The 15,831-nt window shown below is 37.2% G+C and overlaps 2 protein-coding genes across 4 annotated transcripts in view; both read right to left on the bottom strand.

The window, feature by feature from the left end:
* trip10a (thyroid hormone receptor interactor 10a) overlaps positions 1 to 5,897 on the bottom strand; it is a 32,040-nt gene extending 26,143 nt beyond the window's left edge. The window contains exon 1 of one of the 2 annotated variants that reach the window (XM_016463132.1): positions 5,585 to 5,897. In XM_016463132.1, the coding sequence (XP_016318618.1) occupies positions 5,585 to 5,608 (24 nt within the window). In that variant the 5' untranslated portion in view covers positions 5,609 to 5,897. The remainder of the gene's footprint in view (positions 1 to 5,584) is intronic. The other variant, XM_016463133.1, reaches the window with a different exon arrangement.
* Positions 5,898 to 6,603: 706 nt separating this feature from the next.
* On the bottom strand, positions 6,604 to 10,904 carry LOC107670455 (hemicentin-1). Of its 2 annotated transcripts, XM_016463058.1 has the most exons (8): positions 10,403 to 10,490; positions 9,828 to 10,061; positions 8,901 to 9,152; positions 8,465 to 8,794; positions 8,110 to 8,349; positions 7,788 to 8,015; positions 7,447 to 7,701; positions 6,604 to 7,268 (listed from the first exon to the last, which is right to left on the bottom strand). In XM_016463058.1, the coding sequence occupies exons 1-8, from the start codon at positions 10,419 to 10,421 to the stop codon at positions 7,129 to 7,131; spliced, it is 1,698 nt and encodes a 565-aa protein (XP_016318544.1). In that variant the 5' UTR covers positions 10,422 to 10,490; the 3' UTR covers positions 6,604 to 7,128. The 2 variants fall into 2 exon arrangements, with proteins under 2 accessions (XP_016318544.1, XP_016318546.1); XM_016463060.1 differs by lacking the exons at positions 6,604 to 7,268; positions 7,447 to 7,701; positions 7,788 to 8,015; positions 8,110 to 8,349 and adding an exon at positions 10,735 to 10,904 and having other exon boundaries at positions 8,438 to 8,794; positions 10,320 to 10,646.
* Between the last annotated feature and the right edge of the window lie 4,927 nt (positions 10,905 to 15,831).

Below are 15,831 nucleotides of genomic sequence, written 5' to 3'. Positions count from 1 at the left end.
AAGATTCGTTAATTTTGCTGAACGAGACTCAAAGGTCCGAGTCGGTAAAATGATCCGAACTTCCCATCACTACAGCTCACACTCTGCAGCCTCGGCTTGTTCACACACAGCTTCAGCTAATGGCAGGGCAAAACAGATCGTTTAAAAAAATGGAATTACGTTTTACCCTACTAGAATTTATGCCGGAATGTTATCATATTCATAAGTGCAACAAGTCATTTGCATGTGAAATTAGAAACAAGTTCAATTCAGACGAAACTTCTGGGTTGATTATAACGTGCACGTTAACTTTCCTCATGAAGTGTGTGTGTTGGTCCGACAATAGCATCCACGATGTCATCGCTCGTGGCCAGTGCACTCTTAAGCAGTTATGAGCAGCAGGCTGTGAAATATGTGTGAAATCTTTTATTTTTATCACTATGGCCTTATAGCTTATAGCGGTGTCCAGTGTTTCCTATACATTGAGTTATTTATGGCGGCTTGTCACAATATGACTGCCACCAAATGCAGCGCGGGTGTTTTTATATGAATGTATCTTTGAAAAGAACCAACTGTCTTCAGAAAAGCTTCGATGTATTTCGTCTTTCGTCTTTCCTGTAATGCCTGATAAAGTAGGCTTATTTGATTACAGCCATTACCGGGGAAAATCTCCAGCTTCCAGCTCCCAAAGCGCCTCCTGCTGGCAGAGAATTGATTTGCAGTCTGTGGGAAACACTGGTGTCTGTCAGCAAACATAAACAAAAAGCATGCTTCAGAACTGTTTTGAGAAGGTGCTTAAGTTTTGAGCCATGTGTTATTACTCTAAATTGGGCTACTACTACTACTATCTTGTACCCTGCAATAATCATTTGCTCAAACTCACTTTTATGATATGAATAGGAAAAAAAAAGAAAATCGGCCAAACATATCAGACAAAAAAATCGGCATCATATATCGGCCATCGGCTGCCCTGATTTCTAAATATCGGCATTGACATCAGCCAGTGAAAAACCCATATCAGTCGACCTCTAGTCTATAGGGTTACAGGGTTAGTCTATATTTGAAACAACCCAGCATTTTTTGTGTAATACTTCATAATAGGGCTGCACGATAAATCGAAATGGAATCGAGATCGCGATTCGACAGAAGCTGCGATTGTCATGCGTATCTTTCAGTGAAGCACGGTTCTGTGATCAGCAGTAAATCTCCATCCAAAGGCCAGAGGGCGCTCTCGCGCTGAAACTCCAAATACGCCTCGCAGAAAAAAAACAGAAAATCGCTGAAGCTGAATAAACAGAAGATTCAACTGCTTTCATTGATTCAACGTAACTAATAAACACACGACTACGGCAATATACGGTTTATCTGAGTTCTTATTATAATTTTCATTAAAATAAAGTATATTTATAATGCAATGCCTTTATCACTGCTTAAATACTATGAAATATGTTGCGTGCCTTATTCGGTGTAAGAAGCCACATCATCTCACAGAAGGATTTATTTCAAACACTCGACTGACGTTATGAAGTGAGTTTGGAGTAAAAATATGTTATTAAATGTGGTATTTTCACATGCTTTCAGATGGAGCAGCATTTACTTCACAGAGCCGTAGTTCACTGAGAAGCTATGCAAACAGCTGTTATTATCGCGAACGATTTCAGAATCGCACAATAAAATTGTCTGCGATTTTTTTGCGTAACTTGTCAGTGCTGAAAGCACGTGATGATGATTTCTTGCTGATTACAGAACCGGCTTTTTTAACAAAATGCGCATGACAATCGCATTCGATTAATCGTGCAGCCCTACTTCATAACATTACTTTTTTACTGCATTTCTCAAATAAATGCAGCCTTGGTGAGTATAAGAGACTTCTTATAAAACATCTACAAAAAAAAAAAATCTAAACTTTTTGGTTCCAAACTTTTAACAATTTTTTTTAAATATAAGGGTAAAAAACAAAATCTAGCTGTTTAAGTATTTTAGAGCTAAAAAAAAAAAAAAACATTCACTTGAGAATTTATGACTTTTTATCAAAATGTGTTTTGACGAAAAGTTGAAAATCCGGGTTCCAGGTTTTCCATGACCATAGGAACCCTGCACTGCTGTGATCATCAAGTGTTTCAACACTACATATGATGACATTGAGAAAATAATCTTCACATTATATAGTACACATATTATTTACACCCATTAATAAACATCATGCCATCCGCAATGCTGATGCGAGTTATGTGAAAGGGCCATTAATGAGCTGTCCTGTCTCTGCCCACACAGAGAACATCCCAGAGATTCCCTGCCTGTTCGCAACCTATGATCCTATGAAGTTATCTGTGGGAGGCAGGGGGTTCCTCAGGGCTTTAAACTCATCCTGCCACAAGCGTTTGAGCAGACAGGACACAGGAAGTGGAAGTCTTCTCCCCTTCCTGCTGTATTTCAGTGGTGCTCAACAAAAATATGAATATCACATGCTATTTCCTACAGCACGCCCGAACCCGAAGCAAAACAAAAACAGACCTAGGGACTAATTTGACAAACATTTGTCAGCATTTTCCCAAAGAAAAAAAAAACATTTGAAATGGTCCAGTTTGGCTGTGTTTTTCCCTTTTCCCAGTTCCTTATTTGGTGGGGTAGTGTGTTACATTTCAAGTACGGGCCTGACCACTTTTGAGAGCCGATATCTTGAAACACCCCCCACCCCCTCAGTGCTACCTCCATCCGCCTGGACCTAGATATGTGTTTTGAAGTGGGAAGGAGGGAGTTGCCTTTGCGATGACATTCCTAACAAGCCAGGCCATGTCCTGACTCCACCTCCTCCTCCTCTCTCCTCAAAATGGAGACCATTAATATAGAACAAGAGAAGAATTACCTACCCCCTCACAACCCACTCACTCGCAAAAATAGTGCTTTTCAACTTCATTCAAAACAAAGCCACAAGAGGCAGTTGTTTATGTCGACGATAATCACAAGATAAGCTTCTGTTTGTATGCAAATATTTGTACATCAAATTTGTACATAAATGTTTGTGTTGACAAACCAGAATGCCAACGCGGTAAGAAAAGGAATGTCACAAAGAAATGTTAATACCCACAAATCAGAAGTAATAGTTTTATTATTTATAGAGACATTATTCTTCATTACAACTACAGTTTTAGCAAAATTCTCATTATCATAATGTGAAAAAATTATGTTATTCTCATTACTGTAAATATAGTGTTGAACTTTAAAAAAAAAAAAAAATCAGCATCAATTAAATTCAGCACATTATATACAACTGTGATGTATATTTTAACGTGATTGATTATATAATTTATTTATAACCAAGGCATTTCTTGACAGTTCTTAAAATTCACATGAAGAAATAAAATGTTCAAGGGTTAGTTCATCCAAAAATTATAATTTTGTCATCATTTACTAGCTCTCATCGATCCAAATTCATAAAACTTTGGGAAATCTTTGAATATTTTTAATATTTATCAATTTTGTCTGTCTGTTAGAAAGTCTAAATAATCAACGTTTAAAATTTCTAAAAAGTATATAAAGGCTTTGGATTGATGGAGAAAAATAACTTTAAAAATATCTTCATTTTTGTTCAAAGAGGAGCAAAAAACTAATGGGTTTGGAATGGTTTTGTGGTTGATCTAAACCTTTAATGCAGTTTATTCACTAAAACAACTCTCTTAAGATTTGAATCAGCGGTGGCTTCAATCAAACTTCACACTGACTGCTATCATCACAATCTTAAAACCAACAGAGATCCCCTTTGAAAACTTCCATTCAAGCTATAAAAACAGTCCGAGGCATAATTTACAGCAGGGTTCCTCTTATCTGTAGCATTGTATTCGGCCCAGTCTTGACCCCTCCCTTGTACTTTTCCACCATCATTAACTCCTCCTTCCCATAATGCAAAGCTATTCTCCCAGCCTGAGCAGAGAGTACCAGTCTACAACCTCCCCAATACGAGAGTCCACAGCGAAATGTCACTGTCCTTCATCATGCTCTAATGACTTAATAAGGAGCCTGCTGTGCAGCATTTCTCAAGACATTCAGAAAGAATTCAAACAAACACTAAAACCAACAAAAATTAGCCACTCTCTCATCGGTAAACGGAAATCTTGAGCTGCCAAAATAGCTAGTGGATTAGCAGCAAAATGAGTGGACAGATGTCATAGTGTAGCCATGGGAATGGCACTTAATGACTAACCCGACCAAAACCAATTAGGTTAGACATTGCTTAGAGTGACGGTAAACCATGCAAGACTCATGAGAACCACTGCACGCACTTCCCACCCACCAGGAATGCCTGAAGCGTCTACACCTGAGAAACAAGTCCACACGAACCCCAGCTTTCACTTCTGTTTACTACCAAGCTGAAACTACTGTAATTTCCCAGGCTGGCAGTGGCGTCCCTCAAAAAGCACGGAAAAGGGAAACTTTCTAGTGAAGCAGAACACCAAAATAAACAGTGATGTGAGCTGGATGATGTGTTTTTATAAAATTAGGGCAAAACTAATTAGGCTGGTGCAGTAGAAGATGGAAAGGGGACAGCGGACAGAGGCCTAGGGGGAACAACAGCAATGAGATCAAACAATCCCCACCCACTTCAGCGCAACGCTCCATTTACACACTGCAGGCATGTAAAATCTGTCTTTAGTCAAAAGAGGTGGGAACCTCTGTGCAGATGGGACGTTATGGGATGGTGGTCAGGGAAATGGGGAAACTTAAACAGGCAGGATGACATACAGGTGATGATGATGCAATCAGAAACATGCGACTCAGTTTCTCTAACCCAGTTCTACATTGTCAAAGAGCTTTGAGTGCTTTAGTGGACCCTAAAAATGTGACAATTTTGGACAAATTCAATGCTTCAAGCAAACCCGGTTGGTGTCACCAAATAAAGATCATCAATACATGAGCTATTCTTTGTCAGGCGCCACTGATAAGCAGAGACTGCTTATTAAACTCCTCCAAATGATCTACAAAAAAACACTGAAACCAAACAACAAGCTTTGTAACAAATTCTTAAACAAGCAGCTAGCACTTCTCATTAGCAATACTATTAAGCCTGTCTGAGAAGGTAAACAAAGACAAAACACCTTTCCAAAACAGCATGAGACTTAGAAAAACAACCCTACACACAAAATAGTGGTGTTAATGTCAAAAGTTGTTGGTTATACCTCACCTATGCCTTATTAAACAAACAACTATCCCCTAAAATAAAAAAATAATTAGCTAAAACAGCTAGATAGATATCAAAATATTCAGTATTTAACATTGAGTTTAGACTGATAGGCTACACTGATTAACGGTGATACTGTTGTTGTTGCTATGATTCTGCTCAACTTTGAGTTTAAGCAGATGTTCACATTAAACGTGGCAATTAATCGAATTAAATGGTGACAACTTAAAAAAATTAGGTCATAATATCTGCCAGATAGTGTTCTGATGCATTTATCCTCCTCCATGTTGCAAGTAAATAGTCATAAATCACATTTATTTACGCCCGTGTAATCAATTGAGAGGATTTGGATCGCACCGCATCGGATAATATATTTCTGGGTACAGAAGGATGAAACATAAACCATAAAACCCTATCCTCCGAACTTACCCAAAGCTCAGTGCCCCAGTCCATGTTCCCAGCTCTCCTGCCACTCCACTCTATTAGGCTGAAAAGTTATCCCAACTTACAAGAGTAACAGATGTCCAAAATAGGATAAAAGGTGGCGAGTCTTTTCTTTTCCCACATTCACGCGCAACGCTGAACAAAGCGCTAACGCTACGGATCTCCAGCGCCAGCTACTTTGCGGTGGCACAAATACTTTTCGCTGCAAAGCGAGCGAAGGATCAACTGGATTTCATTGCCGCGTCACTCAGTCCCAGATCCCTCATTCTTAAAGGAGCCGCCGGATACAGTTTCCAGCTTGCAGATCATCTGCATGTCTGCAGGAGTGAGAGAACTTCATAAACGGAGACCTTGCTTAAATTATTAACACCACACGGCAACAATCATTAACAATGCTTCTAAAAACATCTTGTTCATTGATTAACATTCATTTTGCTTTTTTATACATAAGATAGCACAAGGGTCAGTGAGATAACGTGTTGGGATCTATTAAACCATTCAAAAATACATAACATTTGACTTGCTTTCTTTCTCTCTCTCTGTTTTGTGGGGCTTAAAAAAGACTGAAAGGATCTTATTAAAAGGCTCCAAAAAATAACCTTTTTTTTTTTGTTGCAAAAGTAGCTTCGTATAATCTTTCATTACTTGTGCATAATTTTTTTTTTTATTGCATCATTATTATAAAAATAAAAACACGGGAAGATTACTTGTAAAATATCTCCCAATCGCCTACAGACTGTCAAACTTGTCTAACACAGAAAGCACATGTCTGGCCTGGAAATTGTCCATCATCTCTCTTAAAAAAAAAACTAACAAAAGTAAAAAGCTATTTAACACAAAATAAACATTTTTCTTAATTTGACCATCTCCTAAGACAACAGCAAATAAATCAGAACCATAACCAACATACAGAAAACCATTTTGTTGTCATGTGACAAGACGATACGTTTTAAATGTTTTTTTTACTCATCTCAAACATTCTTCTGTCACTGAAATATCATCCATATCATATACACAAGTGACAAGTGCATGCTGTACAATATTAGCTTTTAAGCCTGTGTTATACTTTCCGCATGAGCAATCCGGACGCGTACGCGGACTTGTACTACCGAAAGCATACGATGATGGTGTTCCATACATGCGCAGTAGATCGGCTTGAACAGTAAACAAACATGTGAATAAACAATTGCACATCTGGCTGTCTTTATATTGTTTTATCAACGGAATGTACAGGTTCGAATAGCAACGGGCTTAGTCACACAGCCCGCGCATGCGCAGTTGGTGCTTTTGTAGCCTGACCGCGCGAAAAAATGGGAGTCACACGATTTTTACGTCACGCATACCATAGCGGACTAGCGCACGCGGGAAGTATGACACAGGCTTTACACATTATACCACAGATATTTATAGAATGTTTTTATTTATTGTAACCTGAATGATGTTCAATATGTTGTCTTTTTTCAATGTAAGCATATTTCAACTGATTAAAACAGGATAAAACTCACTTAGGGCCCCCATTGCTTAACAGTTCATACTGCTCCACTGACTGCACCTACTTCATAAAGTCCTGTTGTATTTTTCCTCACCCACAATAAGATCACTATAAGGAGGATTAAAACAAGCAGTCCCAATACCAGAGCAACAATAGGGAAGTAGTTGCGAGAGTCATCTAAAAAAGAAAGCAAAAAAAAAAAAAGTATGTTCAGTTAATGAAGAACTGATTTTGAACTCTAGTATTAAACATTCATTTTGTGGTTAAATGTCAGTAATATATCACGCAATTAAAAGAACTATCATTTAATATCTTATGGGGAACATCATATTATTTTCACAGTCACAGCCCAAACCTCTTATCTCCACTACGAAGCTTTTGTCTTTGCGTCCAAATTTATTCGTGGCACTGCATGTATAAACTCCAGCATTGGTAGACGTGGCTCTCTCAATGTTTAAGGTTATGTGGCGCCTCCCAGTGGAGATGTTCTTATTTTTTAAACTCAACCACATCTCAGGTTCTGGGTTACCAGCCGAGGTGCACTCTAGCGTTATGTTGCTGTCTTCTCCCACGACAAAATTCTGTTGGCTGACATAAAACACTGGGGCATCTGTGTTGAAAGTAGAAAGTTGTCTTTGTTAATTCATTGGCTACGGTTGTTAAAGAAATATACATTGAAGACCATTTTTCTCTTACGTAGGATGTTGATGGTGAATGTAGAATTAATTGTTCCGTGTTGGTTATGTGCGATTAATTGATACTGGCCACTATCAGTCCAATTGGGATAAAAGTCACGCTCGATAATTTTTCCATTTCTGTAGAGGGAGAATTTAGGCTTTGGTAATCCATCGGCTATGCAAGGAAATTTGAAGAATGTTTTTTCTTTTACTTCGTAGCTCTCGCTGCAGTTCAGTTCTGGAGGATCTATTTTGGGGAGATAACAATCAACTTAAAGACACAATCAGAGATAAAACGTCAGGTTTTAATGCAGAAGTTCCTGAAGAACTCTCACACTTACACTCTACTGTGATGTTTATAGAACAATTGAAATCACCATGGTCATTACTGGCAATGATTTCATATTGGCCAGAATCAAATTTGGTAAGAGGCATAGAGGAATTGACTGATGATGCTTTGTGTCTCCAGGAGATGTCTGGACGAGGGTTACCCACCACATAATATAAATTTAAAGGATGTGAATCCAGTGAGGTCCCTGTCAATGGTGACCAGCTGTTACAAAATTTAATTTTTGAAGCATCTGGAAAAGAAGAACATAGAAAGATAAGAAGAACATATTTATTTGTTTGTATTTTGGGAGAAGTTCTTGCTTCTTTACATATGTGGAGACATAAAACAATATTTTGTTCACTAACAATATACAGTGATATTGAGAGGGTCTGATATTTCTTTTGGAGGAGGTTGAGGTCCTTCTGCTCCCAGTTCCAGCTCTGCTTCACACCTGTATTGAGCTCCATCATCAGCTCTGTCTGGACGGATCAGGAGTGTGGTGACTATATTCAATGGAGTCTTGCTATTCTCAGTGAATGTGGTTTGATTCAGCAGAGTCTGTCCTTTGTACCATTTGACAGTGAGATTCTGAACAGGAGCCACATCGTGAACATCACACTGGAGCTCATACTGCTTTCCCTCTATCATTGGTCCGCTGTGATCCACAATGCTGATGGACACACTGTCTGGAGTCTCTGTGGAGGAAGACTTACAAACTCTGAAATCTGCAGTGATCAATGTACATTTATTAGATATTTCTGAGAATGGAAAGACAAAAATAAAAGTAACAGGGAAACTGACTGTAAATAGTGACTGGGAGCTCTACTTGACACTGTTTCTCATGGTTTATGTAGCAGAATGGCTGTATGTCCCATTCTATCAGATTTGACACTCTCCATGTGATCAGACTGTCTCTGGTCATGGACACTGCTCCCTCACTGGCTTCCCATCCCATCCCTTTATGTGGGACTGAAGTTTTGCAGTCAGCTGAAACATCGTCACCGTACCTCACAACAGCTCTCCGTGGGATGAGTTGAATAGGACATTGACTCTCTACAGAACAGCATGTGATTGAAAACCAATGAAGCTTCATCACAGAATAACAGCTTTATTTACAAATCAGTTTGGGCATTCATCTATCTATACAGTACTGTGCAACAGTCCTTCATATATTTGGCAATGTAAAGCATAAATAAAATAGCTTTTCACAAGTGTGAGCAATAAAATTAGAGATGCCTTAGTGACTTTTCACACAGAACATGCTTTTGAGTTTAAAACCATGAGACTCAGGGCAGTGGAATGAAAAAACGCAACACACGTTTTTTAACCATGTGGTATTTCCTTTCTTAGGGGTCACACTTGTGATCATCGGCAGTCAAAACAGACAGAAGACAATAAGCGCAACATATATTTTTATTAAATGAATGTACTGTATTTTGTTTCATGATATTTGTTGTTTAATATTTTGCAGTTTGATGGGATTTCATGGTACTAGACAATATTCACCTCTAAATTATGCACCATTTATTACTATATAAAATAAATACATTCTGTCTATCTATCTATCTATCTATCTATCTATCTATCTATCTATGTGTCTATCTGTCTGTCTATCTCTACAAAAATATGTTATCACTGCAGCACTCTTTTAAACAGTAAGAATGTAAAAATAAAAAATTGTAACTTACTGCCTGAGGACAGAGGTAGATGTGTTTATTCAAAACTGACCTGTAGATTTGATGATGAACACTTTGCTGTCACTTCCCAGAGAGTTTGTGGTAGTGCACGTGTAGTTTCCTGGACTGAGTGTGGAGGACTGGAGCACTGAGAAGCTGATCTCCTCTTTCAGATGCTCTGAGTGCCATGTGTACGTAGGAGCCGGCTTTGCCTTCACTGTACAGTTTAGTGTGACCTCGTCGTTTTTAATGATGGTCTCTGTTGAATTGAAGTGTTTTGGTTTATCTGAGGAGGACAGAGAGACATTTAATAGCACAACAGCACCATGATGAGCAGCTGTTATTAACAGACCAGAAAAATACTGTACAACTGAAACCTTTTTATCTATGGTAATGCAATTCATAATATGTAATATTTGATCAAAATTATCTGTTAATATGCAAATCTCTGTATGTGATGAAATACGACCGTTCCTTCACACTAGAAGGCCCTTTAGAAAATATAAATTTAATTAAATGGCAATCATGGAAATAATAAACTTACAGTGTACTTCCGCACTGAGAGGTTCTAAAGATTTTATAGGATATTGAGGTCCTTCTGCTCCCAGTTCCAGCTCTGCTTCACACCTGTATTGAGCTCCATCATCTGCTCTGTCTGGACGGATCAGGAGTGTGGTGGTTTCATTCACTGGAGTCTTGCTATCCTCAGTGAAGGTGGTTTGATTCAGCAGAGTCTGTCCTTTGTACCATTTGACAGTGAGATCCTGAACTGGAGCCACATCGTGAACATCACACTGGAGCTCATACTGCTTTCCCTCTATCATTGGTCCGCTGTGATCCACAATGCTGATGGACACACTGTCTGGAGTCTCTGTAAATAGATTTCAGAGATATCGATATTCACTGTTATAAGTGAATTCCAGAAAATAATTTGTTTTGGGGGGGAAAAAACAACTCACTGTAAATAGTAACGGGAAGATTCTGTGAACACTGTGTTTCATTAGAGTACATGTAACAAGTTAGCTTCATCTCCCAGTCCATCACATCCACACTTCTGAAGATCTCTTCAGTGTTCTCCATTGTGTCATATCCCTCCCAACTCAAGCCGAACTGGTGTGTTTTGTCGGTGGAGGAGCAGTTCACTGAAAATGAATCTCCATATTCAACCACCACATCAACAGGACTGAACAAAATGGGGCAGTCTGCAAAAGAGAACAAACAAAGACAATGCATTATGATAAAAAATAATCTATGTGCAAAGTAGTATTATTAGAGTTGCTAAACATTAGTCAAGATATAAACACGTCATGTAAACTGAACTTCTACTTGACTTTCACCAAATTACTTTGCTACAGACTCAAATATTTGTGCTTGATGTAACAAATTCTGATAATCATCAGAAATTTAGCATTTATATTTTATGAATTGTGTGCCTTGTATTTACCCACAGAAAGTAATAGCACGATTCCTTAAAGGAATATTTCATCCAGAAATGAAAATGTGCTCAAAATGTACTCAGGTCATCCAAGATGTAGATGAGTTTGTTTCTTCATCAGAACAGATTTGGAGAAATTTAGCATTACATCTCTTTTACATCACTACATTTAGCTCACCAGTGGAACTTCTGCAGTGAATGGGTGCCGTCAGAATGAGAGTCCAAACAGCTGATAAAAACATCACAATAATCCACAAGTAATCCACATGACTCCAAAGCGAGTTACCGGCTAAAATATGAGTCCTATATCCATAATATTTCTTTCTCCATTAATAAAGTTGTCCTGTCTGAATTAGGAGAGAAATATACACAGATCAAGCTCTGTTTAAATGCCAAACAGTCCAAAACAGCTCTAAACAATGTTGGTGGACTTTTTCGCTGGAGGAAGCGTTATTATGGATTATGGACTTGTTTTTGGCCAGAAGTGACTGTTTAAACTTAAAATGCCTTAATGATGGATTTGTCTGTTACAAACACACAGCTTTTTGTTTCACAAGACATTAATTGATGGACGCGAGTCATGTGGATTATTAGTGTATTATTGTGATGTTTCTATCAGCTGTTTGGACTCTCATTCTGACGGCACCCATTCACTGCTGAGAATCCACTGGTGAGCAAGTGATGTAATGCTACATTTCTCCAAAACTGTTCTAATGAAGAAACAAACTCATTCACATCTTGGATGGTCTGAGGGAGAGTACATTTTCAGCAAATTTTCATTTTTTGGGTTAATTTTTTTGGGTTAGTTTCTGTGGGATAGCTCATCCAAGTGGCCTAATGGTTAGAGAGTCGGACTTGTAACCCAAAGGTTGCGGGTTCGAGTCTCGTACCGGCAGGGATTGTAGGTGGGGGGAGTGAATGTACAGTGCTCTCTCCCACCTTCAATACCACAACTGAGGTGCCCTTGAGCAAGGCACCGAACCCCCAACTGCTCCCCGGGCGCCGCAGCAAAAAAATGGCTGCCCACTGCTCCGGGTGTGTGTTCACGGTGTGTGTGTTCACTGCTGTGTGTGTGCACTTTGGATGGGATAAGTGCAGAGCACTAATTCCGAGTATGGGTCACCATACTTGGCCACGTCACTTTCACTTTCACTTTTTCACTTTCAAAAATGCATAGTCTGTCATCATTTACTCACCCTTATGTCTTTATATGTATTTGGTACTTAAAAGAAGATATTTTGAGATAAAGTCATCCAGGTTTAAAACGGCATGAAGGTGAGTAAATAATAACAGAATTTTCATTTTTGGGTGAACTATCCCTTTAAGGGTAAATAAATAAATTTCCTTTAAACACCTCAGTGAAACTGGTTGAACAAATATACATATTTGTTTTTAAAAATCACTTTCCCTTTAATTAACAATTAATGTTATCATTGTTCTCAATACTGCACTGTAAAAATTAATCATGAGTCTTTTAATTTTCATTTAAAAAACTAAGGTGATAATTAAAAATAGTGTGTATATTTTATTAAAGAAATTGCTGTTCAGTGTCGTGTAGAAAATATTGAGAACATTTCACTAATAAAACCACGAGATATGTTTTCCTCACTTAAGCAGTTTTGAGACTTGCATTGAGGAACTGATTAAGCTGATAAAATTAAGGAATAAATACCTATTTTAAAAAAAATAGTACAATTTTGATTTTAGATTTTGATTTTTGATTATTATTTCCCACCATGCTTTGCATATGGCTGGATATGGAGAGTAAATATTGAAATTAAGTGTTATTTTATGTGTTTTTGAGTGCAGGGAAACATCTGTTAATGTTTAATGTTCAGTTATGTTTGACATTTGAAAGAGTTCTTGTTATGTTGAAGTTTCTGTCATTACCATTGCGTGGAAGAGCAGAGCTTATGGTTAGGATATGGATAACTGCATGTACTAACACTATAAGGAAAGATGCTTTGTTAAATGAGCAGTAGCTTTGCTAATGCCAGTACAGTTACAAGTTTTCTACTACTTGAGCTCTCTCACTGTTAATAGTCTTATTAATTGTAATTCAAATACAAACAGGCCTTACTCAAGAACACAAACTTTTGAGAATCAACTTAAAATAAATGAGCACATTTCACTAATAATATTAAAATCATTGTGTCATAAATAATTATGGAGATTTTACATGATTTATTCGGGTAGATTCCTGAATCAAGCCTTAAAATCTACTCAGAAATATTACATGTAATATTGTTACCATATTTTGAGTAGCATATAAAAATTTTTACAGTGTTTAACCTGTCCTGTACATATCTGTTAACATTTCAAGAAATGTGTTTAAGAGTTTTATGACCCATGTAACAGCCTTGAACATAATGCACAGCAGATATTAGACAACAGTCAAGCATTAAGGCAGAATGCATTGCTTTTCACAACAGATATGGCGATATGATTTTGTTTTTGGTGTAACTCTAACTACACTTTGGTACGTAACTGATCCTGCACCACAACAGACATTAATGACAAATCATGTGGTTTGTTGCTATTATTTTTCCAAGCCAGTAAACAACCACCTACCATCCCACGCAGAATACCTTTAGATGTTCACGGTGTGTGTGTGTTCACTGCTGTGTGTGTGCACTTTGGATGGGATAAGTGCAGAGCACTAATTCCGAGTATGGGTCACCATACTTGGCCACGTCACTTTCACTTTCACTTTTTCACTTTCAAAAATGCATAGTCTGTCATCATTTACTCACCCTTATGTCTTTATATGTATTTGGTACTTAAAAGAAGATATTTTGAGATAAAGTCATCCAGGTTTAAAACGGCATGAAGGTGAGTAAATAATAACAGAATTTTCATTTTTGGGTGAACTATCCCTTTAAGGGTAAATAAATAAATTTCCTTTAAACACCTCAGTGAAACTGGTTGAACAAATATACATATTTGTTTTTAAAAATCACTTTCCCTTTAATTAACAATTAATGTTATCATTGTTCTCAATACTGCACTGTAAAAATTAATCATGAGTCTTTTAATTTTCATTTAAAAAACTAAGGTGATAATTAAAAATAGTGTGTATATTTTATTAAAGAAATTGCTGTTCAGTGTCGTGTAGAAAATATTGAGAACATTTCACTAATAAAACCACGAGATATGTTTTCCTCACTTAAGCAGTTTTGAGACTTGCATTGAGGAACTGATTAAGCTGATAAAATTAAGGAATAAATACCTATTTTAAAAAAAATAGTACAATTTTGATTTTAGATTTTGATTTTTGATTATTATTTCCCACCATGCTTTGCATATGGCTGGATATGGAGAGTAAATATTGAAATTAAGTGTTATTTTATGTGTTTTTGAGTGCAGGGAAACATCTGTTAATGTTTAATGTTCAGTTATGTTTGACATTTGAAAGAGTTCTTGTTATGTTGAAGTTTCTGTCATTACCATTGCGTGGAAGAGCAGAGCTTATGGTTAGGATATGGATAACTGCATGTACTAACACTATAAGGAAAGATGCTTTGTTAAATGAGCAGTAGCTTTGCTAATGCCAGTACAGTTACAAGTTTTCTACTACTTGAGCTCTCTCACTGTTAATAGTCTTATTAATTGTAATTCAAATACAAACAGGCCTTACTCAAGAACACAAACTTTTGAGAATCAACTTAAAATAAATGAGCACATTTCACTAATAATATTAAAATCATTGTGTCATAAATAATTATGGAGATTTTACATGATTTATTCGGGTAGATTCCTGAATCAAGCCTTAAAATCTACTCAGAAATATTACATGTAATATTGTTACCATATTTTGAGTAGCATATAAAAATTTTTACAGTGTTTAACCTGTCCTGTACATATCTGTTAACATTTCAAGAAATGTGTTTAAGAGTTTTATGACCCATGTAACAGCCTTGAACATAATGCACAGCAGATATTAGACAACAGTCAAGCATTAAGGCAGAATGCATTGCTTTTCACAACAGATATGGCGATATGATTTTGTTTTTGGTGTAACTCTAACTACACTTTGGTACGTAACTGATCCTGCACCACAACAGACATTAATGACAAATCATGTGGTTTGTTGCTATTATTTTTCCAAGCCAGTAAACAACCACCTACCATCCCACGCAGAATACCTTTAGAGATGCCAACCATTCAAAACACCATAGTAACCACATCCATATAAAAAATGTCTACTTATCGATTCAGTCAATATTCAGTTTCTATAAAAGTTCTTATACATGAAATTATCTCATTCATATGTTCTCACCCTGTGTACAGAGGAAAAACAAAGATCAACATGTCTTGAACGTTTGGGCATTAAGAGGTGTGAAAGCAACTTGAAGGCCTGCCTACATGTGCTTAAAGGGGTCATATGATGCAATTTAAATTTTTCCTTTCTCTTTGGAGTGTTACAAGCTCTTGGTGCATAAAGAAGATCTGTAAAGTTGCAAAGACTAAAGTCTCAAATCCAGAGATATTCTTTATAAAAGTTAAGAGTCAACCACGCCTACCTAAAACGGCTCATTCTAACACGCCCCCACATATCTACGTCACGATGTGGGAAGATTTGCATAACGCCGCCCAAATGTTCACGCAAAGAAAGAAGGCG

The sequence above is a fragment of the Sinocyclocheilus anshuiensis genome, unplaced genomic scaffold, assembly GCF_001515605.1.
Source record: "Sinocyclocheilus anshuiensis isolate Anshui unplaced genomic scaffold, SAMN03320099.WGS_v1.1 scaffold476, whole genome shotgun sequence".
In the NCBI taxonomy this organism is placed as follows: Eukaryota; Metazoa; Chordata; class Actinopteri; order Cypriniformes; family Cyprinidae; genus Sinocyclocheilus; species Sinocyclocheilus anshuiensis.
Note: the sequence above shows the minus strand (reverse complement) of the source record. Positions and strands in the feature narration are given on the sequence as shown.